The 24,787-nt window shown below is 38.5% G+C and overlaps 1 protein-coding gene across 6 annotated transcripts; it reads right to left on the bottom strand.

Moving 5' to 3' along the window:
- Window positions 1-232: 232 nt before the first annotated feature.
- Window positions 233-22,634, bottom strand: NSUN3 (NOP2/Sun RNA methyltransferase 3). 6 transcript variants are annotated; one of them, XM_070750168.1, is made up of 7 exons: window positions 22,264-22,347; window positions 21,795-21,904; window positions 20,224-20,275; window positions 17,824-18,167; window positions 17,144-17,298; window positions 13,682-13,803; window positions 233-503 (listed from the first exon to the last, which is right to left on the bottom strand). In XM_070750168.1, the coding sequence occupies exons 1-7, from the start codon at window positions 22,269-22,271 to the stop codon at window positions 242-244; spliced, it is 1,053 nt and encodes a 350-aa protein (XP_070606269.1). In that variant the 5' UTR covers window positions 22,272-22,347; the 3' UTR covers window positions 233-241. The 6 variants fall into 6 exon arrangements, with proteins under 6 accessions (XP_070606269.1, XP_070606268.1, XP_070606274.1 ...); XM_070750167.1 differs by lacking the exons at window positions 20,224-20,275; window positions 22,264-22,347 and adding an exon at window positions 22,464-22,634; XM_070750173.1 differs by lacking the exon at window positions 20,224-20,275 and having other exon boundaries at window positions 22,264-22,557.
- Between the last annotated feature and the right edge of the window lie 2,153 nt (window positions 22,635-24,787).

The following is a 24,787-nucleotide window of genomic DNA, read 5'->3' as shown; positions in this document are numbered from 1 at the left end:
TAAACTGTACCAGTTTTTCTTTGGAAGCAATAGATCTATACCAAATAGTTCCAATTTCTGTATCCACAGTTATTGCTGTAATATGGTTATAAGATTTAATAGAAATCTCTCCTCTTTAGGAATCCTACAATTTCTCAAATATTTGAAGTGGTTTAGTTTAAAAAGAAAATACAAAGATGTACATTATTCTTGTCAATCGCTGTCATTATGATTCATAAGAACTACACACACATTTCCTGAATCATACTTTCTTTAATTTAGATATATACATTGGTCCCCATGCTTTCCCTCTTTCTGGAAGTACCAAAAGTTCATGCTGTTGGACATTGGCAGCAAAATGGAATTCTTTGGATACTGAAGTGACTAGGGTGTGCAAATCCACTGGCAAAACATTGCTGCAGGAATCAAGGATGTGATTTATGACATCATTATTCTCTGCCTTAGAAAGAGTACATGTAGAATAAACCAGATATCCTCCAGGACGCAAGGCTTTAATTGCAGATCTGTTAAATAATAAAAGAAAGACAAAGCAAAAAAAGAGAGTAAATATATTCTGTTAAATTGGAACCATCAGCATACATATTTATACTTGGAATCTTTAGCTGCCAGAAAAAACGTGTATGCTTATGTGGATTAAGCTTAACATTTCAATAATGGCATGTGATTATTATTGCTCAGCCAATACATACACTAGAATCCATTACTAAAATGTTGGAGGGAAATACTAAATTTTTCCCATAGGACATAACTAGCTCGTTCTGTTTCAAACTTTGACAAAATGTTAAACTAACAATAAATTTTGGAGAAAAGAATAACTAAGAGAAAAGAAGGGAGAAAAGGCATCAACCCAAGTCATTGGTTAATGAACTAGTTATAAGGAACTGCATATTCTAACCCTAGTTTACCAAAAATACCTGAGCCTCTCCCCCACTAATTAAAAACTAAATGTACAGTATGAGGTCCACCTCTAAGTAACAGATTATAGAATTTAAACTACAGAAATCAACTGGACATTTATTTCAGACCAGCTATCAAATACACAGCAGTTGAATGAATAGTAACTGGTAATATATTGCAACATTCAGGTCACACTGGAGATGCTATCAAAGTATCATCCTGGTGCGTGAAGACTTTTAATGTCTGTATATGTAAGGCTCTGAGGGAATATCCTTGAAAAACAGGAGAAGAAGCAGCTTATGTACGCTGAGAGCATATGCACCAAGACAAATTTGAGTAGTCTGGTGTACTGGTAACAGAAAGTTTGAGCAGTTCGGAGAACCAGTAAATACCACCTCTGGCTGGTCTCAGAGTGGGGTGGGATTTTGCAGGATTCATCCTCTGCCATGCCCATCAAGCCATACCACACTCACCAAAGAATTAGTAGTAAAAAAATTTGGATTTCACCACTGCCTTAATCACACAAAACTTGCTATTGTTTCTAATATATAAAGCACTTTGTAGCTTGGCACCAAATTACCTCCAAGATTGAATCTTTACTTTGAGTTGGCATTTAGTTTTACCAGGAGAAACAGCTAGTTTTATTTCTGGCACATCAGATATAAGAGCTTTTCTGTGATGGAGCCAGTTCTTTGGAATAGCTTCATATTGACTGATTCTAACTTTATCTGCCCTCCAGAATCAGTTAAAAATAACTTTTCTGGAGGGCATTTCAAGGTTGATCTGAAGTATTGTGTTTTAGTTACTATTTTGTTTTGCATGTTTTTATTATTTATGATTACATTAGTTTTGCTAGTTTTGAGTAGCCAAGAGTCTTTGGATAAAAGTCTCAATAATAAATAATAAAATAGTGTTGTAAATTTTAATGACTTTTAATGGGTAAAAAGCTGACTTTAAAGAGGAAGAAATATATAATTATCACTTCAAATTTTTAGCAATTGTAAAAACTCAAGACATTCACAGCTTTTCCCCAAAACACTATTCACTGCAAAATGCCAAAAAGCAAATACAATTTTGTGATTGGTTGCTATATTGCATTTAGAGAGTTTTATCTTTGGGTCGCCTGTTCACACTTAACTATTAAAGGATACAGGTATACATCAGAAAAGAGAAATGATATAGCAATTCATGCTACAAACTTCACTCTCTCGGCCCACTCCGTGAGAGACTAATTACATGTTTTGTATTCTACTAGAATGGCCAAGATTAACTCTGTCATTAATTTATCTATTCTCCATATTAAAAAGGAAAAAAAATAATCAGGGCAGATAGTGAAGACAGTGTGTCATATTTCAATGCTGCCATCTTGTGTTCATTAGCAGAAACTATTTTCTGAAACTGCAGAGATGGATCTGATCAGTAGGGAAAAAATCTGCTCCAAACCATTCAAACCACAGAAATAACACTGACATTCGTTCCTACATTCCTTCTTTATAAAAGAGAAGTTGTGTTTCCCACTTTCTACTTTTATTGATCAACATGGCATCTTTAAATTATAGCTAGCGGTATCTGATTTCAATTTCTTCTTGCAATGGCCTGCTTCTCTTCCTTACAGATTCACTGGAAGATGCAAGAAACTCTATTTGTATCCACAACATACAATTTTTAAAATATTTTATCATTTTTATATTTATCATGAGGCTGAACTGTATTGAGACAATACAAATGAAGCCCCAGAAAGCTTTGCCTATACAGTGATACCTTGTCTTACGAACTTAATTGGTTCCAGGACAAGGTTCGTAAGGTGAAAAGTTCGTAAGACGAAACAATGTTTCCCATAGGAATCAATGTAAAAGCAAATAATGCATGCAAACCCTTCAGGAAAATCCCAAACTTTAGAAGGGAGGCGAACAGAGGGCAGGGAGGAGCAGCTAAAGGGGACGGGTGGAAGAAGCAAGGCTAGGCTAAAGGGTGAGTGGGAAGGAAGAAAGGCAAGGGGGGCGCCCCTCCCTTTTCTCTCTTCAAAAGACACCCTTTCAGTGCCTCTGCAAGCACGCTGTTCTCCTACTTTTGTTAATGCAAAGTCTTTCCCCCTCCAAGCCGCTCCTCCCTTTTCTTTCTTCAAAAGACACCCTTTCAGTGCCTCTGCAAGCACGCTCTTCTCCTACTTTTGTTAATGCAGTCTTTCCCCCTCCAAGCCGCTCCTCCCTTTTCTTTCTTCAAAAGACACCCTTTCAGTGCCTCTGCAAGCATGCTGTTCTCTGCAAACTCTTTCCCCCTCCAAGCCGCCCCTCCCTTTTCTTTCTTCAAAAAAGGGGGAAAAAAGAAACCCCTTCATCCCAGCAGCAGCGGCTTGGGTTCGTAAGGTGAAAATAGTTTGGAAGAAGAGGCAAAAAAATCTTAAACACCAGGTTTGTATCTCGAAAAGTTTGTTAGAAGAGGCGTTCGTAAGATGAGGTACCACTGTATCAAGTTTCCAGCATTTCTTTCTCTAAGATCAGAGGCATAAATTTTCCCTCAACTCAAGACTCAATAGGTAGTTGAGTGTTTCTTCAATTATGGAGTGTTATACAAAGACTTTTGAAACGTTTTACAATTTATAGTGATAAACACATGTAGATGCAGCTGCTGGAAGATTGGCCAGACGTTCCAAGAGTAATTTCATAGAAGGCCTTGATAGATCCTTGCCTTTTTTTAAAAAAAACCACCCTGCTTTGTCTGGAATTCTAAAGAACCTAAAAAAAATCCTGTGCTGTAATCTCTACGGGCCTGCCCAAGCCAGGCTTTAAAGCAGTGCAATAAAATTCAGATTAAAGTGCAATGGTAATTTATTAAAGGATAATGTTGCCTCTGCGTGGTATTACGGTACAGTGGAACCTCGACATACGAGCAGCTCTACTTACGAGCTACTCGAGATAAGAGCTGGGAGGGGAGCGACATTTTTGTTCGCCTCCCGAGCTCACATTCGGGATACGAGCGCCAAGGAGCTGTCTCCTGAAGCCGAACGCTAACTTCCGCGTTCGGCTTCAGGAGACAGCTCCTTGGCGCTCGTATCCCGCGTGTTTTAAAAGGTTGCAGCCGGCCTGGGGGGCTCGGGGGGGGTGCTGGCAAGCCCCCCAGGCCGGCTGCAACCTTTTAAAACACAGGCCGGCTGCGACGTTTTAAAACACCCGCGCCGCTTCGCAGCTGTCTCCTGAAGCCGAACACGGAAGTTAGCGTTCGGCTTCAGGAGACAGCTGCGAAGCGGCGCGCGTGTTTTAAAATGTCACAGCCGGCCTGGGGGGCTCGGGGGGAAGCCCCCGAGCCCCCCAGGCCGGCTGCCACGTTTTAAAACACGCGCGCCGCTTCGCAGCTGTCTCCTGAAGCCGAACGCTAACTTCCGCGTTCGGCGGCAGCGGTTTTGTTTGTTGTTGCACGGATTAATTGACTTTACATTGTTTCCTATGGGAAACAATGTTTCGTCATACGAGCGTTCCGACTTACGAGCCTCCTTCCGGAACCAATTAGTCTCGTAAGTCGGGGTTCTACTGTATATACTTTTTGTTACACAAACACTGGCAGAGGAATATTAATTTTTTGATAGCTAGAGCAAAATCTCAGGGTCTTAAACACCAAAAGTCTAGCATGAGCTGAGGTGGCACAGTGGGTAGAGTGCAGTACTGCAGGCCACTAAAGCTAAATGCTAGATCTGTAGGTCAGTGGTTCAAATCTCATCACCGGCTCAAGGTTTATTGAGGACATGCAAATCTCATCACTGGCTCAAGGTTTATTGAGGACATGCAATCCATAGAGCCAAGATGGCGCAGCAGGTAGAGTGCAGTATTACAGGCCACTAAACCTGATTGTAGATCTGTAGGTCAGCTGTTCAAATCTCATCACCGGCTCAAGGTTGACTCAGCCTTCCATCCTTCCGAGGTGGGTAAAATGAGGACCTGGATTATGGGGGCAATATGCTGGTTCTGTTAAAAAGTGCTATTGCTAACATGTTGTAAGCCACCCTGAGTCTAAGGAGAAGAGTGGCATAAAATAAATAAGTAAGTAAGTAAGTAAGTAAGTAAAAATAAATAAATAAATAAATAAATAAAGGCTGTCCAAGTAAAATTGACTATAAAGCTATAAAGCAATTGCTGCCAACCTGCCTTCCATTGAGGACCTGTATACTGCACGAGTCAAAGAGGGCGGGACCCCTCGCATCCTGGACACAAACTGTTTCAACTCCTACCCTCAAAACGTTGCTACAGAGCACTGCACACCAAGATAACTAGACACAAGAACAGTTTTTTCCCCAACGCCATCACTCTACTAAACAAATAATTCCCTCAACACTGTCAGACCTTTTACTAAATCTGCACTTCTATTCTACTAGTTTTTCTCACCATTCCTATTATCCTCTTCCTCCCACTTAGGACTGTATGACTGTAACTTGTTGCTTGTATCCTAAGATTTTTATTAATATTGATTGTTTCTTCATTGCTTATTTGACCCCTATGACAATCATTAAGTGTTGTACCACAAGATTCTTGACAAATGTATCTTTTTCTTTTATGTACGCTGAGAGCATATGCACCAAGACAAATTCCTCGTGTGTCCAATCACACTTGGCCAATAAAATTCTATTCTATTCTATTTAAGTTTTTAAAAATTGATATTGAAACTATACAGCACAATTAGATATCATTGAAGGACAACTGAAAAAGTTTGTGTTTTTAAAGCTGGGTAACAGCCTTTAACAGCCTGGGTAAAAGGCAACTCTAATATTTCACTGGAAAATTTCAAGTTGATGGCCCCCCACTGAGAAGAAAAGCTGGCCTTAGTTGTGAAGAGAGAATTCCACCCCCACCACCCCCTCTTTAACATATTTATAATGTTATAGTGTTTCAGAAAGGATGCATATTTTTCCACTGGAAATCTCTATTGGCTCAGAGGATTTATTTTTAAAAAATTGTTAATTGAAGGGAAACCAGTTACAAATGCTGTATTTGCTTTCAAGTGTTTCATTGATTTTTATAGCAATGGGATCACCATTATAACTGAAAGATCCTGAGTGCTAATATAAATGTCATTGGTGAATTTTAGCTATTTGCTTTTTTCCCCTTTTCTTTTCTTATGTCATTAATACCTTTAGTTTACCCAAAAGAGAAAAGTATGAGAGCTTTGAAGCATATTATATAGCAATGAAATATATTGATAAATGAAATGTGGTGAGCCCAGCAAACATTGAAATCCAGAGACACATTCAAGCTCTAACCTAAATCTACTTACCAGTATTTGTTTCTATGTCTTCTGAAAGTACTCAGAGTACTCAGTACCAGACACAAGAACAGTTTTTTTCCTTAATGCCATCATTCTACTAAACAAATAATCCCCTCACCACTGTCAAACTGTTCATTTAGGCTGCATTACTATTACTATCAGTTTTTCTCATTACTCTTATTACCCAACTTCTCCCACCTATGGCTTGTTGCTTGTATCCTTATTATTTATATTGATTGTTTCCTGATTGCTTATTTGTACTCTATAACAATCATTAAGTGTTGTACCTCATGATTCTTGAGAAATATATCTTTTCTTTTATGTACACTGAGAGCATATGCACCTGTTGTGGTTAGCCCTAGCCCAGCTCCTGCCCCAGGGACTGTGGATGTGGGGGAGACATCCAAAATGCCGCAGGCCTGTTTTGCTCCCGGTGGAATCTGCTGATGAAGGCTCCTCTGACCAAGAAGACATGAGTGACAGGGAGGAGGAGAGTGTGGCAAACAGCTCAGGAGATCAATTATCTAGCTCCTCCTTGGATTCGGAACAAGAGTTAATGATACAGCCACGCATGCGGAAAGCGGTACATAGGCAACAACAACTGAGAGATTACTATCAAAGAAAATGAGGCCACCTGTGGTTGGGTGGGGCTGTGGTAATTAGTGAGGCTGCTATAAATAGCAGCCTGTGGGTTTGGCCATTGTAGAGGATTACCTGATCGTTGTGTTTCGTGCCTGCCTTGCTGACTTCGACCTTTGTGTACTGATTTTCCCCCGCTTTGAAACTAAACTAGAACAAAGTGTGTTTCACTTTGTGAAAGAAGGACTGTGAATTGCCTCACAGCTGCAAGCTAAGTATCTCAGAACTGATAAGGGACTTGTACAAATTACCAGTTTGTTTGGAGACAAGTGCTCTTTGCTATACAAAAAGAGTGCTTAGTTTATTTGGATTTTTGGTATAAAGAACATTGTTTTGAATTTTCAAACGTGTGTGTGTGTCTGACATTTGTATCTGTGAATTTTCGGGAGGATTCTACCAGAGACCTCGACAGAACAGCACCAAAGACAAATTCCTTGTGTGTCCAATCACACTTGGCCAATAAAGAATTCAATTCTACTCTATTCTTTTCTATTCTATCCTATCCTCAAGAAACAATTGGTTGAATAATTGAGAGCAAATAATAGTGAATCAACATGTGTATTAAAGAAAGAATGCAAACCCCCCCCCCCCATATTTTACTTGCATTTTAACATGGGACCAAAAAAAACCCCATGTCAAAATCCTTTAAAAAATGTATTCTTTAATCTTCAATATATTATAACATTTCCATTTATGGAATGTTACATTTATGACATTGCAGGGCTGGTTATAATTTTCATCCCCTCTAAATCCTAAACTTGGAGCTCTCTAGTAAATTTGGCGTGCAATTTTAGCTAGGAAGCTAATGTTAGTACACCCCCTCCCCCCCCCCATTTCAAGATTAAACTCTGAAAAATGCTCTTGGTCAATTTCATTTGCATAATGGTAGTGTAGCAAAGCTTCCTAGTTGCACTCTTCTACTGCATCCTAGAGGAAAATTGTATGAAATTATACAGGAGAATGGAAAATGATTCTGTAATCAAGGGCTGACATGTGGACATTTTAAAGCTTTTTGGCCTTTGAAGTACACAGGTGCAGTAAGCCACCAGAGGAAGAAAGTGAAAATTAGCCACTGCTGTATTGTCACTTAGCTAGGTACTATTTTATCAAGCCCCAATTTCTTTTTCTTCAAGAAAACAGGCTCCAATTTGATTAAATATCTTAGGGGAATGGGGCAATTTCAGCTTGCTAGTATTTTTTTTCTACCAACAAGATTGTTGTTGTCAAAAATGTTCCATTTTAGAGACATAATTTAGAATGATTTATACAAATTTGCAAAAATTTCACTGCATGATGTATGCTTCCTACAGCCAGAAGTCCACAAATTAGATTCTATACGTCAAATACTGGGAAAAGAAAACTGAAGGAGGTCAATGTTTTTAAATGTGATTGATTTCTCCAAAGGAAATGGGTGACATGATGCATTACTGCAATAAGACACTCATATTTTGGTTATAAATCACAGGCTTCCTTTTTTGGTAGGAAGTCACTCCCTCCTAAGACAAAGCAGTAGGAAAACACAAACCTCCCAACCCCTTTTTGATGCTGTTATAACAGATTTCCAGAAAAAGCTCCACTTCCTTGAAAATAAACTATTTGTTTCTCGCTCAATTATGCTGACAATGAGTATGTATGAGCAATAGCTGGAGATAATGTACAATAAATTACTGAAGAAGAAAAAAGAGAGAGAGAAAAATACTTGCTTATTATTAATCTTCTTGCTAGCAATATATATTAATATTAGTAAAACACAATAAAATATTGTGTTAAAAAGATCTATGTTCAAGTATGTCTAGATCAGTGATGGTGAACCTATTTTCCCCAGGTGCCAAAAGTGCTCATACCCATAATTCAATGCTGCCTCATCCCCTGTGCATGTGGACATGACCCCCCCCCCCAACCGCTCCTCAACTTCCAGTGGGCCCGATAGGCCCATTTTTAACCTTCTCCAGAGGCTTTATTGGAGCCCAGGGAGGGTGAAAATGATCTACCCTGCCCTCTGGAGAATCTCCGGACAAAAACGCCCTCTGAAGAGCCTCCGCACAAGCCAAAAATCAGATGGCCATTGTGCACATGCGTGCTGGAACTGAGCTAGGGCAATGGCTCACGTGCCATCAGGTATGGCTTTGCATGTTATCTGTAGCACACGTGCCATAGTTCACCATCATGGGTCTAGGCCATCTAATCACTGAAGCACAGTACTGTTTATATTTTAAAAAATCAGATACCGGACTGGTATATGCCTTCAACTTACAGCCCGGCCACTATATGATCTACAATTTGACTTGGGACCATGCAATAAGGGGGGAGGATATTATAACCCATTTATACAGAGTTTTGCAGATGCCACATGAGATGCGAAATCTATAGCAAAATGAGTGTTGTTCTTTCAAAATTTTGAATATTTTTAACAGGTTTAAAAGGTATAGATACTATTTAGACCAGGGCTATCAATTCACGGCCTATGGGCTGGGATGTGTCACACACTGGCCACGCCTATGCCTGGTTTAGCGAAGGGAGGAAAAGTCCCGGTACATTATGTGACGCTGCTGCGACAACCCGAGTTTGACACACGATTTAGACTATATATTGCAGAATGAAGAGATGATTAGCAATGACCAAACAATGTTTTGCAAAACTGCAGTGGTAATTAAGTAAGACTAGGGCTACTTTGTAAAATTAAGATGGATTTCTACGCGAATCTACCTGAAAAGAAAGACAGCTCTTCAACAACACCCACCGGCCCTATTAGCATAAAATAAATGACTCTGCCAGGCCTGGTGACTCCTCTGTACACACCAATAATACAAGATGGTCCAGTCTTTCAACTGCAATGTTGGCATTGCAGTATGGCCAAGTTGGGGGGTTGGGGGGTGGACGGGGGAGGAAGACTTTTACCTAGGAACCATGATGGTGCAGTGGTTAGAGTGTAGTACTGCATACTAATTCAGCTCAGTGCCAGTAATTCGATCCTCACTGGCTTACATTAATCCAAGATCAGTAAAATGAGGACTCAGATTGTTGAGGACAATATGCTGACTCTGTAAACTGCTTAGAGAGGGCTGTAAAGCACTATGAAGCCGTAGGTAAATCTAACTGCTATTGCTATCACCTTACTAATTTCAAAGTGTATCTCACTGCTCTGTCTCCCAACAAGTGTTGCCATGGTAAAGTAGAAAAAAGAATGGCAACAGAGACAATAATTTTAGAAAGACTTTGTTTCTATGGTTCTATCTCAGAAAATGTAAGTACTAGTTAACCTTTCAATATCAGTTCACATAAATGAATGGAATAAGCTACTTTAATCTAAACCAACTCTATGCCTGCTTAAGCCAAATTTAACATCTATCAGTCTAGGTCAATGAATCCTTTTTCTCACTTTTTGTATAGCTGAATAGCTGCCTCTCTCATATCCATCAAGCTTATTGTGTTAAGAAGACAATAGTGCTGTTAAAACCTATGGTTGAAAATGTTCCAACAAATAAAATAAATCAAGTCAAAGGAGAGGTACAAAATGTTATGCATGTATCTCTGTGTTTTGCCAAGACTGGATCGATCCCTTGAATGCCTACTGCAAAAAGTGATCAGAGCAAAGGAGTAGATCTAGGAAAAAAAACACTTTAATTTCAATTCACTGGCCTTCAAGTCAGTGTTGATTGTTTGCAACTGCCTGGACAAGACCCCACATTAATGTTTAGCAAAATTTCAGAAATGGCTTAGCACTGCAGTACCTTCTTCCTTAAGTCTGAGAGACAATGACATCACCCCCCAGTTGTCTTTGTACCTGACATGGGACTATAAGTCAGTTTCCTGGTTTTGCGCCTGGTGCCTTGACCACTACACCAAACTTGTTATCTTAATTAAAACTTAAATATTTTAATTAACTAATATGCATCAAATAATTCAATAATACTAATCTTTATGAGTTGGTGGATCTTTTGGAAAGATTAAGAAAGCACCATCCAAAGCTCCTGAGAAATTACACCTATTCTGATATGTAGCTAGACTTTTTCCCAGTAAACCTAATGCTCATGTAACAGCTGGGCAACCTACAGGGATGCTATGACTATCATATTGGTTTCAACTGGCTGTTCTTTAGAGACAAGGGATTAGTTTATATAACACTAGCATACTGTTTGACTTTTTAACATGGCTAAGAATTTGAACTAAAGACAGAAAAAAACTGATCTTTATTTGATAAATTAAGTTGTAATCAGGACTCAGACTATAGCTAAAAAAAACCCTATGGTTGGCTTAAATACAAATGGAAAGTGAAATCTTTAATCTTAAAATAGGGATAAAGCATTTTCCAAATAGGATGGAGACAAGAATGCAGACCAAGTCAAACAAGTGACTCTTTATATATGAAGTTTATAAATGATAATTTGTGTTATTCATACTGTACATTTTAAAATATGGCTCCAAGAGACTGCCCATTACATAACACTATGAGAAAAAAGAAAATCCTGATAACAATAATGTGCATTGTCCATGTATCTCTCTGTGTGTATGCATCTCTGCTAAATAACGCAATTTGATATGATTCATTTTATTTATTTATTTATTTATTTGATTTATTTATTTATTTTTTAATGCCGCCCTTCTCCTTAGATTCAGGGCGGCTTACAACATGTTAGCAATAGCACTTTTTAACAGAGCTCCCATAATTTCCCCAATTCGGGTCCTCATTTTACCCACCTCGGAAGGACGGAAGGCTGAGTCAACCTTGAGCCAGTGATGAGATTTGAACCACTGACCTACAGATCTACAATCAGGTTTAGTGGCCTGTAATACTGCACTCTACCTGCTGCGCCATCTTGGCTCTATGGATTGCATGTCCTCAATAAACCAGCCGTCCAAGTATGTTAGCGGTATTGGATGAATTTTGGATGAATGGCTATCTTTTAATGTTTGGGGTTTTAAGAGTTTGTATTTATTTTATTCTGTATGCTGCCGATTACTTATTTATTTAATTAATTAAAGTAAAACACCCAAACTAAATCACCAATTTGGCCTGAGTAGAAATACATAGCTAGGCTTATATTTTAACATCTCAACTTGAATTGGCAGATGACCTCTCTCAGAAGCTTTATCTTAAACAGAATGAGAGAAAGAACTGAGTCCCGAGACCACCTCTTTCCTTTCATTAAACTGACCGAATTGACTTGCACAGGTAGGAATGTGCCTTGAATTTCTAATCCTCGCAGGCTATTCAGAAAATATGGTTGTTGACCATACTGAAGGCTGATGAGATGAAGACAAGGGAGGTTGTGCTCTCACAATTTAACTTCCATCACAGAATATCCATGAGGGACCAGCATTGCTTCCATCTCATGCCAATGTCTAAAATCTACATTGTCCACCGGATGATATTGGACTTTTAATCCCCTGGCAGTATTGCTCATAGGAGTTTTGAGAATTATAATACAATACATAAGAAAAGAAGTAGATTAGGAACAAAGACTAGATCCTTCTTACAGGTACTTAACTCATGATAGCAATTGGGCCTAAAATTTTTCATTAACCAATGCAGTCATTTATTTATTTATTTATTGGATTTGTATGCCGCCCCTTTCCGTAGACTCGGGGCGGCTAACAACAGTAGTACAAAACAGCATGTAAATCCAATACTAAAATAGTTAGAAAACCCTTATTTGTAAAACCAAACATACATACAAACAAACATACCATGCATAAATTGTAAAGGCCTAGGGGGAAAGAATATCTCAGTTCTCCCATGCCTGAGGTGGGTTTTAAGGAGCTTACGAAAGGCGAGGAGGGTGGGGGCAATTCCAATCTCCGGGGGGAGTTGGTTCCAATGGGCCGGGGCCCCCACAGAGAAGGCTCTTCCCCTGGGGCCCGCCAAACAACATTGTTTTGTTGACGGGACCCGGAGAAGGCCCACTCTGTGGGACCTAACCGGTTGCTGGGATTCGTGAGGCAGAAGGCGGTCTCGTAGAAACCCTGGTCCTGTGCCATGAAGGGCTTTATAGGTGATGACCAACACTTTGAATTGAAGTCATAAAGTGCAACTGTATTGCTTAGCGACTATAATCCTTGAAATTCCAGTTATCACAAAATCCCACAATTGCACGATTGTGAGGCAAGGCAACTTCCCACTGAGTTCTCACAATCAAAATCAGTGTGGAAGCCAGCAGAAAGTTGCAAGGAAGTAAATGGCTCCTGCCAAATGGGAACCTAGGAGAAGGGGTATGCCAGGGGAAGGACAGAGAAGGTATTGTGAAGGTGGCCAATGGTGATCATGTGGCATTGACAACCAGTCATAAGTGCGAGCAGAGAGCCTAGTATCCAGGCTGTGATCACATGGCCATGGGATTTCTGGAATGACTGGAACTCCGACAACTGGTCGTAACCACATTGATTCAATATTGAGTAACTTGTAATTATCACAAGTTCATAGATCATAGCTGAAGGATTATCTGTATTGCTTTCTTCACTTGAATTTGTAGATTATAGGACTCACAACTTTTACCTAATTACTTCAATTTAAGAATTGCAATTTTGGGGTGGGGGGTGCGTAAGGTGTTTTTAAAAAGATTACCAGGCATTGATCTGTTGCTGTTGTTCACGTACACTACATTAAAACTCAGATACGGATGCCTGATGTTTTCCTTTCCTCCACTTTTTGGGAATGTCCTAGTTACAAATGCGAAAGAACTCAGCAGGAAAACTTGAATGGTGCTCTCTATACACTATGGTAATTACACCAGGAGAAAGCAGGGTAGCTCTATGCTTTTTGGAACAATGACTGGCTCAGTGTGACTACATATGGAGAGGATAATACTAGGTCAAAGAGATATAGAGCATCAGAATATGATTTAGCACGTCCTTCATTCTGGAAATGAAGTCCCTTTTTCTTTTCAATTTTTACCTGAGCAATTGTATCTGTAAAGCAGATAACAGCTTCCTTTGTGCTAAACGCAGAGTAGCCTGCTGGATATCAGAAGAGAATAACCAACTTCTATCATTTGAGCAAGGAGCATCCACTAGGATCTAAATAATCAATGACAAAAAAAATATTTTTTTAGCATTAGTAGAATCAGGAAACAGAATCACCAAGTTAAAATGAACTATAAATTTTGTTAGCCGGGACAGATTCTACCATCTTTACATCTTCTGATATTTGGTATCACAGACTCTCTTCCTACAATGTCTACTATTCAATACTAATCATTTGAATTTTTAGCCAACCACACAGCATCACTGTACCAAAAGTACATCACACCTGTAACATCACAAGCCTCCTCATGCATTTTGTCTGTAAATACATAAACAATTCATGAGAAGCTTACAGGCACATTCCTAACTCAAGATCAAACCATTCACTAAGGATTTCATTTATTTTCATACATGTTTTCATTCCATCATACATTAATAATTAGCAACCAATTTTCAACTTACACAAAAGTTCACATAAAACACTTCATCGTTGACCCTCACAGTATTTATGATTTTGTATTTCATTTTATTAAGATGTGTTGTGGCTACCCAGTTTTCACGCTATAACCTTGGATAGTTCTCAGAACATTAAATAAATTCTAATTTTTAATAAAATTTATAACAAAACATCATGGCACTCCAAAAAAAAGTCTCCTACAATTGTCAAAATTTTAAGTTTTTCTAGACATCATTCCTATTCTAACTCAACGTTCGTGGGAAAAGGTTACTCTTGGTTTCCAGCAGTCTGGGAAGTAGCAGATGGAAGGGTGTTCTACGATCAAGGGCATTAATTTTTAGACCATTCAGTTCAATTCTACATTCAATACATCACTGTCATTCCCCTATAAATCTCTAAAACACTCTTTCAGCATTTCTTCACTTTGATTTCATCCCAAATAATTTCATCTCTTTTACTTTTAATTCAGTTTTCTCTGTGAAAAGTTCCTTGTTCAAACCTTTTTACCCACTTCCAATTTTATTTCCATGTAATCACTCTACATTTTCTCTCCTTTAACCTTTTCCTTGCTTGTTATTACATCTTTTCAGCTCTCTTTTTCTATATACAGACTTTATTTTTTTAAATGTATGTAGCCACCCATCTCAGCAGCATATGAAAAAGATTTTTTTTAAAAAAACTTCTTTACAAATAACAATCATTATTAAAAACTGTACGAACTATAAAACACAGCTAAATAGGCAAAAATATGTTAATACAGAGCTACCTCACTAGTTCACCAATTCCCTTGAGTCCCTAGGCTAGATGCATAACCATACATTATACATTTTTTCCACAATTTTTTTCATTAATCATTCTCTTATATGCAATTTTCTCATAGATTCATCATTTATTTCATTATGCTATTAAGGATGTTTCTCATGCATGCATTCATAATGTCTCCACACTTATCACTGGCATTCTGTAACAATTTCCACTTATTCTGTGGGGATACTAATCTATCTTTTAACACAGTTTCATACTTTCCCTTCTGGCAATTATTTAACTTTGATTCTAGTTTCTTTCACTTATTTCTACATTTAAGTTTTAAAAAGTTAACTGCAGAATTCCCTGCTAATGGAAAGAATATGCCTGACAATATGGATACATTTAATTATATTACAAAGGCAAATTTTATCCCAAGCATGCTCACACAATTCTCGGTCAATTATTTACTCACATAACACCATTTAGGAAGCATATGAAGTGGATACCATATGGATGGAGTTATGTCTCCCACTCCAGGCACAAACATATGTACGTACACTCATGGACACACATAGAATACTCTGTGGCTATTCTTAAAAGTTTTTATAATTACATTTTTAATTGCTAGTTCTACATTAGGCAGGAATCTGGACAATGGGAGCTCCAAGCCACTAAATCCTTCAAGTACCAGCCTTGAATAATTCTGTTATATTATCCGTAACTGCAAAAAAGCCAATGCATTCCTAAGCGGCATCAACAGACTGATAATATCAAGATCATGAGTAGCGATAGCAGGGGTGGGTTCCTCCCGGTTCAGCCAAACCGGCAGTGACCCAATGGTGATGTCATGATGATGTCACCAAACCGGATTAGTTATGCCAATCTATGAGCACCGCCATCTTTTTTTTAAAATGCTATTTTCCCCCTTTTTCTTTGTTTTTAAATTTCTTTTGTACATGCCCAGAAGCCGAATTTCGGCCACTGTGCATGCATTGCCATTTTGTTTTTGGCATGTTTTTTTTAAAAAAAATTCTGGGTTTTTTTGTACTGTGCATGTGCAAAGCACACACTCGCCCATGAGACCGGCCACGCAGCACGGGAGGAAGCAAACCAGAAGCAAGGTAAGTTGGAACTCACCCGAGTGATAGTACCATTTTGTACTGAACTTGTAAGACCATACTTGGGATACTGTGTCCAGTTCTTGTCTCATAATATAAAAAAGATACCGAGACTCTAGAAAGAGTGCAGAGAAAACAAGCTGATAAGGGGTATGGAGGCTAAACCCTATGCTGAGAAGTTGAAGGAATTATGTATGTCTAATCCCATGATGGCTAACCTGTGACACCTGTGCCCAAAGTGGCATGCAAAGCCATGTCGCATGGCATGCATGCCCTTGCCTTTTTGTCTTCTGGGTTTCTGGCACGCATGCATGTGTGATGATCAGATGTCCTTTGTCCACATGGCAGTGCCAAAAACCAATGTGCACATACACACTGGCCAGCTGATTGTCGGGTACGCATGCGTGCCAAACCCAGAAGTTCAGCTTTCTTGGAGTGTGATCTCTTCACACATGTGGCAGTTCCAAAACCTGACCTGTGAATGTGTGCCGCCAGCTCATTGTCAGGTGTGCATGTGCGCTAGAGCCTGGAAGTTTGGTTTTTCTGGAGTGTGACCCTGATGAGTGTGCACACACACAATGTTTCCGCATGATCTGGTGCCGAAAAGATTCGCCATCACTGTCTAGTCTAATGACTTTTCCAAAGCACTTGATGGCAGGACGCAATGGGTAAATGATTAAAGATCCAACCTAAAATTAAGGAGAAATTCCTGACAGTGAGAATTAAATAGTGGATTGACTTGCCACCAGAAGATGGGCTGCTCCATTTGTGAAGGTTTTCAAGAAGAGACTACAAACCATTTGTCCATAATATTATAGGCTCTCCTCAAGTAGAGGGTTGGACTAGAAGACATCCAAGGTTACTTCCAACCCTGTTATTCTATGTTCTGTTGTTATCTCTGAAGAGGAGACCCAAAAGAAACCAGTGCTATATTTCTGAACAAAAAATAAAAATGTATTTTTCTGTATTCTGTACAAAGAAAGAGCTACCACTATAATATCTTTTAATTAGTTAACAAGAGATAAGAGAAAAACTTGAGCCTCCATAAAATTATTAGCCAGTATAGACATACCTTATCAAACTTTTCAGGCTGAAGATTTCCTATTTCTCTTCCATCATTCAGAGAAAAAGTAATTAGGCTCATCAAAGATTCTGGAATGAAGGATTCTAGTGTCTGCTTCAACCAATGGAATCTCAAGTTGTCATATTCATTTGACTGTAAAAGCCCTGTGTAAGAAAGTTAAAATTAAAAAATAATAATACATAGCTAAGCCAGTTTTCTCAAGTCACTTAGACTATATTTGGAATATAAATTAATTCCTGGTTTCAGCCTAAAAAAAAAAAAGAATGCCATGAGAGCATTCTTTATCAGTGCATATGAATAAACTGTTAAATGTTTTTTGGGGAACAAGCTTGCTAACAATGTATTATTGCGTTCACTAATGGAGTGGTTTACCTGGAATAGCATGATGGCTCAGCAGTTAAGATGCTGGGCTTGTTGGCTGGAAAGCCAACACTCCAAGTTCGAGACTTGAGCATTGTGCGACAGGGTAAGCTCCTGTCTTTGCCTACTTTAGCAGTTTAAAAGCATGTAAATGTGAGTAGATAAAAATGTACTACCTTGGTGAAGAGGAAACAGTGCTGTGACGTCATGCTGGCCACATTCAACAACCCTTGAAATAGAGATGAGCGCCACTCCCTATTACGACTAGCAAAATAAAATCCACCCTGTCTCCTTTCTTTCCTTCTTACCTGGGCAAGCATACTGCAGTGTGGCTACTGATTTACCCCCAGGGCCAGCACACATATCCAATACTTTTTCTCCATCTTTTACTTCCAGAGCCAGTACTGCCAGCAGAGAGGCAGCATTTAGCAAGTAATACTGCTTTAATTGTCCATCTCTGTGTTTCTGAGCAGGGAATTTTCCGGGAGCATCACTAATATAACACTTCAATGATTGTGAAAAAGAGGATGAAGGTCTTGTGAAAAGGAGGCGATAGTTCTTTAAACACAAGTAAGACTCCATTTCAGAAGAGCAATTGAATTTATTAAGGAGGACTGCATATTGCCAATATTGCGGTGTCATAAGAACTTCCCTGCAGATGAAAGAAGAAAAAAATGCAGTGATATGTAAAAATTCAATAATTTATTAATATGAGTAGTTGTATCTGAAAGGTTAGAGGGGTTAAACTGAGGGGTTCATCTGAGTTACAGATGAAGGCAATTAAATCAGGACAGTATATTGCATAATCTGAAATAAGCCACTCTGAATGTGTATGCCTGAGGTGAAAGGTGCAGGATCTCAGTTACAAAATGTGGCCATGAAGTCAAGAAAAATTCATGTCTTTTATCACTACCCAGTTTATTTTCTTATCATTAAGGCCAATAGAGAAAGGGATTATACTGGCATAATGGTTAGGCTGTTGGTTTTAGGATCAAATCAATATTCAACGCTCCTGGAATTTAACATATGTTTTTATATGACTTACTTAACTTGGTTACTGAGCTAATTCTATCTATCTATCTATCTATCTATCTATCTATCTATCTATCTATCTATCTATCTATCTATGTATCTATCTATCTATCTATCTACCTACCTACCTACCTACCTACCTATCTATCTATCTATCTATTGGACTTGTATGTCGCCCCTCTCCGTGGACTTGGGGCAGCTCAAACAGTGAATAAATTAATTTAATGAGTTGGGATTGCATAATAGAAAGCCAAATTAAAACTTATTTTTCTAGATGTCAAATTAATATTCCAGCTTTGTTTAGAATCTTAAGGCAGCACACATTTGATTATTAGCCAACTGCAACTACAAGGTCACGTGGTTAAATAAATAGTGCAAATTCAACCAATGGCTGAACTGGATCTGTCATTGTGTAGCCAGGCTTGGGTGAACAAAAATAAGCAACATAAATGCTAACTATTGTACAACCTTTATGTTGTCCTCCTAAAATCTTGGGTGCAGGACATTGAGAAGAGAAAAATTACACAAAGAGGCTGATCATATGTTGTATGTTTAATACATCTAATTGTGGTTAAATCTGAATTTAATTGAATCACATTTATGTAGCTTTTGTGCAGGTTCTGCCTATCCTGCACTAAGTTGCTCCTAGAATGTCATTTAAAAGCTAAATATGGATCTTGATATTAAAAAATTATCTAATTATATCTAATTATATAAACACACTGGGTCAGTGGAAAGAAACAGTATCTCCAAGAGACTATTTACCAAAACCATATAATTTTTGAGTCAACTACTGTATTCTTTAATCACCATGCTGGCTGAGGTTTTCTAGGATTTGAAGTCCATTTCTCTTTGAGTTGTCAAGGTTGAGAAACACTGGTTTAAAAGTATACCTCTTTTCTTTTCTATCACATTGTAATTATGTGACATTGCATTGAAGCATAATTCAAACTGAGAAATACATATATAAACCTATGTAATTTTTTAAAATGAAACATGGGAAGAAATGATCTTCCTCTACCTCAGATATCTAAAGCAAATTGATGTGTCTAATTCACAAGCAAAGGAAAAATATTTGCAGACACAATGTTCCCTCAATTTTCGTAGGTTCGAACTTTGCGAAGTCTATACCACGGTTTTTCAAAAATATTAATTAAAAATACTTCGTGGTTTTTTCCCCTATACCACGGTTTTTCCCGCCCAATGATATCATATGTCATCGCCAAACTTTCGTCCGCCTTTAATAAATATTTTTTTAAATAAACATTAATAAATAAACATGGTGAGTAATAATCTAAATGGTTGCTAAGGGAATGGGAAATTGTAATCTGGGGTTTAAAGTGTTAAGGGAAGGCTTGGGATACTGTTCATAGCCAAAAATAATCTATTTACTTCCGCATCTCTACTTCGCAGAAATTCGACTTTCGCGGGAGATCTCGGAACGCATCCCCCGTATTCAACTATGCATGGTATTATTAAGATGAAACACTAGCATAGGAATCAGGTTTAGCTTGAGTTGAATCTGTAGAACCAATCCAGAAAATTATTATGCCTAATTTTTAAAATATAGATTTCTATGTCAAAGCTTTTTTATGATGGGAAAGTAAATTCCACAATTTCCTTTTCTTCAACACATACACAACCTTCAATCGCATAGGGGAAAACAGCTTCCTTACGCTTTCCAAGAATTCTGAATATATTGCTCTCCAATATGGGAACTCTTGACATCTATAATAAGCAAAAGGAAGTAGATCTGTAGTAGGCTGAGAAGGGACTGCAGAGAGACCAGATCTATGGTTCTCTTTTCTAATTGGTGAACCTACCACAGTTCTAGAATTGAAACCATCTGAAAAATAAAATAAAAAAATTCTGCTTTTGCAACATCTACTGTAGAAAGTAGAGCATTACACTTTTAGCTATTCTGGTCTTATGTTTCTTTCAATTAGATTATCTTTCCAGTTTTTCACACCAAACAGAATTAGCTAGAAAATTGTAGATCCTGCTACAGGAGCAATTCTGCTGCACCTCTATCAAAAACTATTAAAGCATTTACTTTGAAATTCCCATCACCCAATTTTATCAAGTTGTAATGACCATCTTACAATAAGTCATTCATAAGATCTGCATACATATCAAAAGATTCCAGTATTGAAAGCTGATTAGTGCCCTCTTGTGCCTTTCATAAACCATCCCATCTCATGGAATGATGGGAGCTATATTCCCAAATATTATTTTGGGAAATATTAAATTAAGAGCATGGTCATTAGGGAGGTGAATATATCTATCCTCCTCCTTAATGAATAGAATAGAATAGGATAATGAATAGAATAGAATTATTTTATTGGCCAAGGATGATTGAACACACAAGGAATTTGTCTTTGGTGCATATGCTCTCAGTGTACATAAAAGAAAATAATAGATTTGTCAAGAATCAACACAATGATTGTCATGGGGGTCAAATAAGCAATGAAGAAACAATCAATATTAATAAAAATCTTAAGGACACAAGCAAAAAGTTACAGTCATACAGCCATAAGTGGAGGAAATGGGTGATAGGAATGATGAGAAAAAACTAGTAGAAATAGCAGTGCAGACTTATTAAAGTTTGACAGTGTTGAGGGAATTATTTGTTTAGCAGAATGATAGTGTTCAGGAAAAACTGTTCTTCTGTCCAGTTGTCTTGGTGTGTGCAGTGAACCATTTGAGAGCATTTCACCGGGGCAGACTTCATTGGATATGTGTGTGTGTGTGTGTGTGTGTGTGTGTGTGTGTGTACACACACACACATTCTGTTGAATATATATATATACTGCTCAAAAAAATAAAGGGAACACTCAAATAACATAACCTAGATCTGAATGAATGAAATATTCTCATTGAATACTTTGTTCTCTACAAAGTTGAATGTGCACAACAGCATGTGAAATTGATTGTCAATCAGGATTGCTTCCTAAGTGGACAGTTTGATTTCACAGAAGTTTGATTTACTTGGAATTATATTGTGTTGTTTAAGTGTTCCCTTTATTTTTTTGAGCAGTGAATGTATGTATGTACACATATCACACAGTGATATATATGTATACCACCAATTCAGCTTTGATTCTATGCCTCCATTTTATAAGAAAAATCTAACATTAAAAAGTTATGGCATATTGAGGGCAAGTACAATTTTAATTATTTTTAAAAATGATGGATTGAGGTCAGGAGGAAAGAGTAAGAACAAAACAAAACAAAAGGAGAAATTAACCTGACTGAATCCCATGCTCCTCCCAACTCTTCAGAGTATTGTTTCTCGAAGTGATTGAGAACCACCTGGCATATTTGCTTCTGAGGCTTTCTTCCTGACGTTGACTCTTTCTGACGTGACATGTGCGAGAGAGAGAGAAAGCGCGCATAAATTCCCTGTATGCAAGTTACATTTTAAACCGGTAAATAGCTCTAAAACAGGCCGATTTCCGCGAGATTATTTTGCAAGGTGGATCATTCGTATCGCTTACACCTTTTATTTATTTGTTTGTTTTGTCACATTCGTATTGGTGGTATACAAAGATATATTTATATACATGATACTAGTAAGAGAAACATTAGGACAGGGGACAGAAGGCAAGAAGAAAACGCCTAAATCTCAGGCATTTGCGCTATTGTTTTCCGAAAGAAATTGTAGAAACCCCCCCCTCCTCCTATCCCCACGAGAAAAAAAGAAAAGAAAAACACACCTTTCCATTAACACCGGAAATGAGGTCTAAATCTTTTTTCTTGATTGCACCGGCGTAACAAAAGCTAGGCGAGACCCCCCTCTCTTAGGTCGATAGGATATCATTTCACTTTGCCCGCTTAAAACTTTGGGCATTTCTGAGAAAAGCCACGGAAAGGCGGCGAAGCAAAGGTGCGATGTTCTCAACCGACTCACGCTCACCTGGCTCCTCGCCGAGGAATAGCGCTCCTTTCTGTGTCGCCAAGCGGCAACCGAATTCGCCCGAAGCATTCCCCGCGACAACATGGTCAACACTGGAAGCGGCGCGCATCTTGTCCTTTTCTCCCTAGTCGGGCCGGCGGAAGCGTCTTAGAAAATCGAGTTCACCGGGAGGAGAGGGGACGAGGGGAGAGCAATTAGCGCCTCCTGCCGGAAAGGAGCAGACAACGACTCGTAGCGCAGCAGCGTCAGACTAGGCTGAATAGAATGTGGAGCTAGAACGTAGCTACGGTAGTTCTTCATTTTTAAGAACTCCTTCTGGGTAGGGAGCTCAGTCTATAAATGAAAAGCTGGCTGATAAAAACAGGATATACTTGCGTTTGATCTTTGCTTGCCAGTATTTTTTTTTCAAAAGTCATTGATGTTTTATTGAAAAGCTAAGGGTCCCTTAATTTCTACTTAATCTACCGTCCCTTTAGTTTTTCTTACTAACGCTAGAAAAGTAGTTTATTTGTTTTCTATTTTCTGTTCTGAAGTTGAGGGCAAATTACATAGTACTCCCGTTTTCCCTCATAACCGCCCTGCAATGCTGGCCCAATGGTACTAATGGGCTTCTCTAGTTGAAGGGAGACAGACCCTGGATTCCCCGGTTGCTTCACTACTTATCTGGCTCCTACAGGTGAAACTCAAATAAATAGAATATCCTACAAATGTTCATTCATTTCAGTAATGCAGCTTAAAAGATGAAATGTGACTCATTAAATGCAAGGCAAGATAGTTCAAGCCATGATTTGTCATACTTGTGATATTATGGGGTACAGTTCATGAAAACCCCAGATCTACCATCTCAGAAAATTAGAATGTTACATGTGATCAATAAAACAAGGATTGTACATAGAACAATATCAGACCTCTGAAAAGTATAAACATGCATATGTACTCGGTACTTGGTTTGGGCCCCTTTTGCAGCAATGCGGCATGGCATGGAAGCTATCAGCCTGTGGCACTGCTGAGGTGTTATGGAAGACCAGGATGCTTCAATAGCCTTCAGCTCTTCTGTATTATTTGGTCTCATGTCTCTCATCTTTCTCTTAGAAATGCTCTATAGATTCTCTATGGGGTTCAGGTCAGGTGAGTTTGCTGGCCAATCAAGCACAGGGATTTAGATCTCAGGGACCGCCTTCTGCTGCAGGAATCCCAGCGACCAGTTAGGTCCCACAGAGTGGGTCTTCTCCGGGTCCCGTCAACAATACCGCTTAGCGGGACCCAGGGGAAGAGCCTTCTCTGTGGGGGCCCTGGCCCTCTGGAACCAACTCCCCCCAGAAATTAGAATTGCCCCCACCCTCCTTGCCTTTTGTAAGCTACTTAAAACCCACCTCTGCCGCCAGGCATGGGGGAATTGAGATACTCTTTCCCCCTAGGCTTTTACAATTTTATGCATGGTATGTCTGTCTGTATGTTTGGTTTTTATATTAATGGGTTTTTAATCGTTTTTAGTATTGGATTATTATTGTACACTGTCTTATTATTGCTGTTAGCCGCCCCGAGTCTCCGGAGAGGGGTGGCATATAAATTCAATCAATCAATCAATCAATCAATCAATCAATCAATCAAGTAATTCTAGACCTTGAACCAGATTTTGGTGCTTTTGGCAGTGTGGGCAGGTGCCAAGTCCTGCTGTAAAATTGAAGTCCCATCTAAAATGTACATTTTTTGGTGATTTTAATAGCAAATGTTTATAAATTTGATCCCTCATTTTGTCAGTTGGTCAGTAATTCTCCATTTGGAGAAATGCCCAAGCTGCTTAAGGAATGGGATAAGATGTGGAATTCCATTCAAATGAAACCACAAATCACATGTAATTAATCTGCATAGAATTAACCATAAAATAAATGTTAGAATTTAGTTTTATAACTGATTGTCCAATGTTTTTTTTCAAGAAATCTTAGAGTTCATTTCCATAGGTTCAGTTTTGTAATTCTCTGATAATTTCATTGGCATCCATGATCCATTTCAGTCCAGGCTTTTTTTGTCCTGGTAGCATCAAAACCAGCTGGGAGTTAAGCCACAATGGCTCAGTGAATGCAGATGTCTTATTTGATGGTAGTTTCATGTGAATACTGTCTAAAAATAAGAAACATGATATTCATTTTTATGGCTATGAAGTCCTTCATTGCTCCATTTTATCTCCTGTTCTTTAACATCTACATTAAACTCTTGTTGTAGGCTGAGATGTCAAAATTACATGGGTGATACCAAGTTCTCCCTCTCCATTTAAAAAAACCTAACATAGGTAAGGCAATTGATATTCTGAAGTAGCACTTAAG

Source organism: Erythrolamprus reginae, chromosome 4 (assembly GCF_031021105.1).
Source record: "Erythrolamprus reginae isolate rEryReg1 chromosome 4, rEryReg1.hap1, whole genome shotgun sequence".
NCBI classification, from domain to species: domain Eukaryota; kingdom Metazoa; phylum Chordata; class Lepidosauria; order Squamata; family Dipsadidae; genus Erythrolamprus; species Erythrolamprus reginae.
The sequence above is the reverse complement of the archived record's forward strand: the minus strand, read 5'-3'. Positions and strand labels throughout refer to the sequence as shown.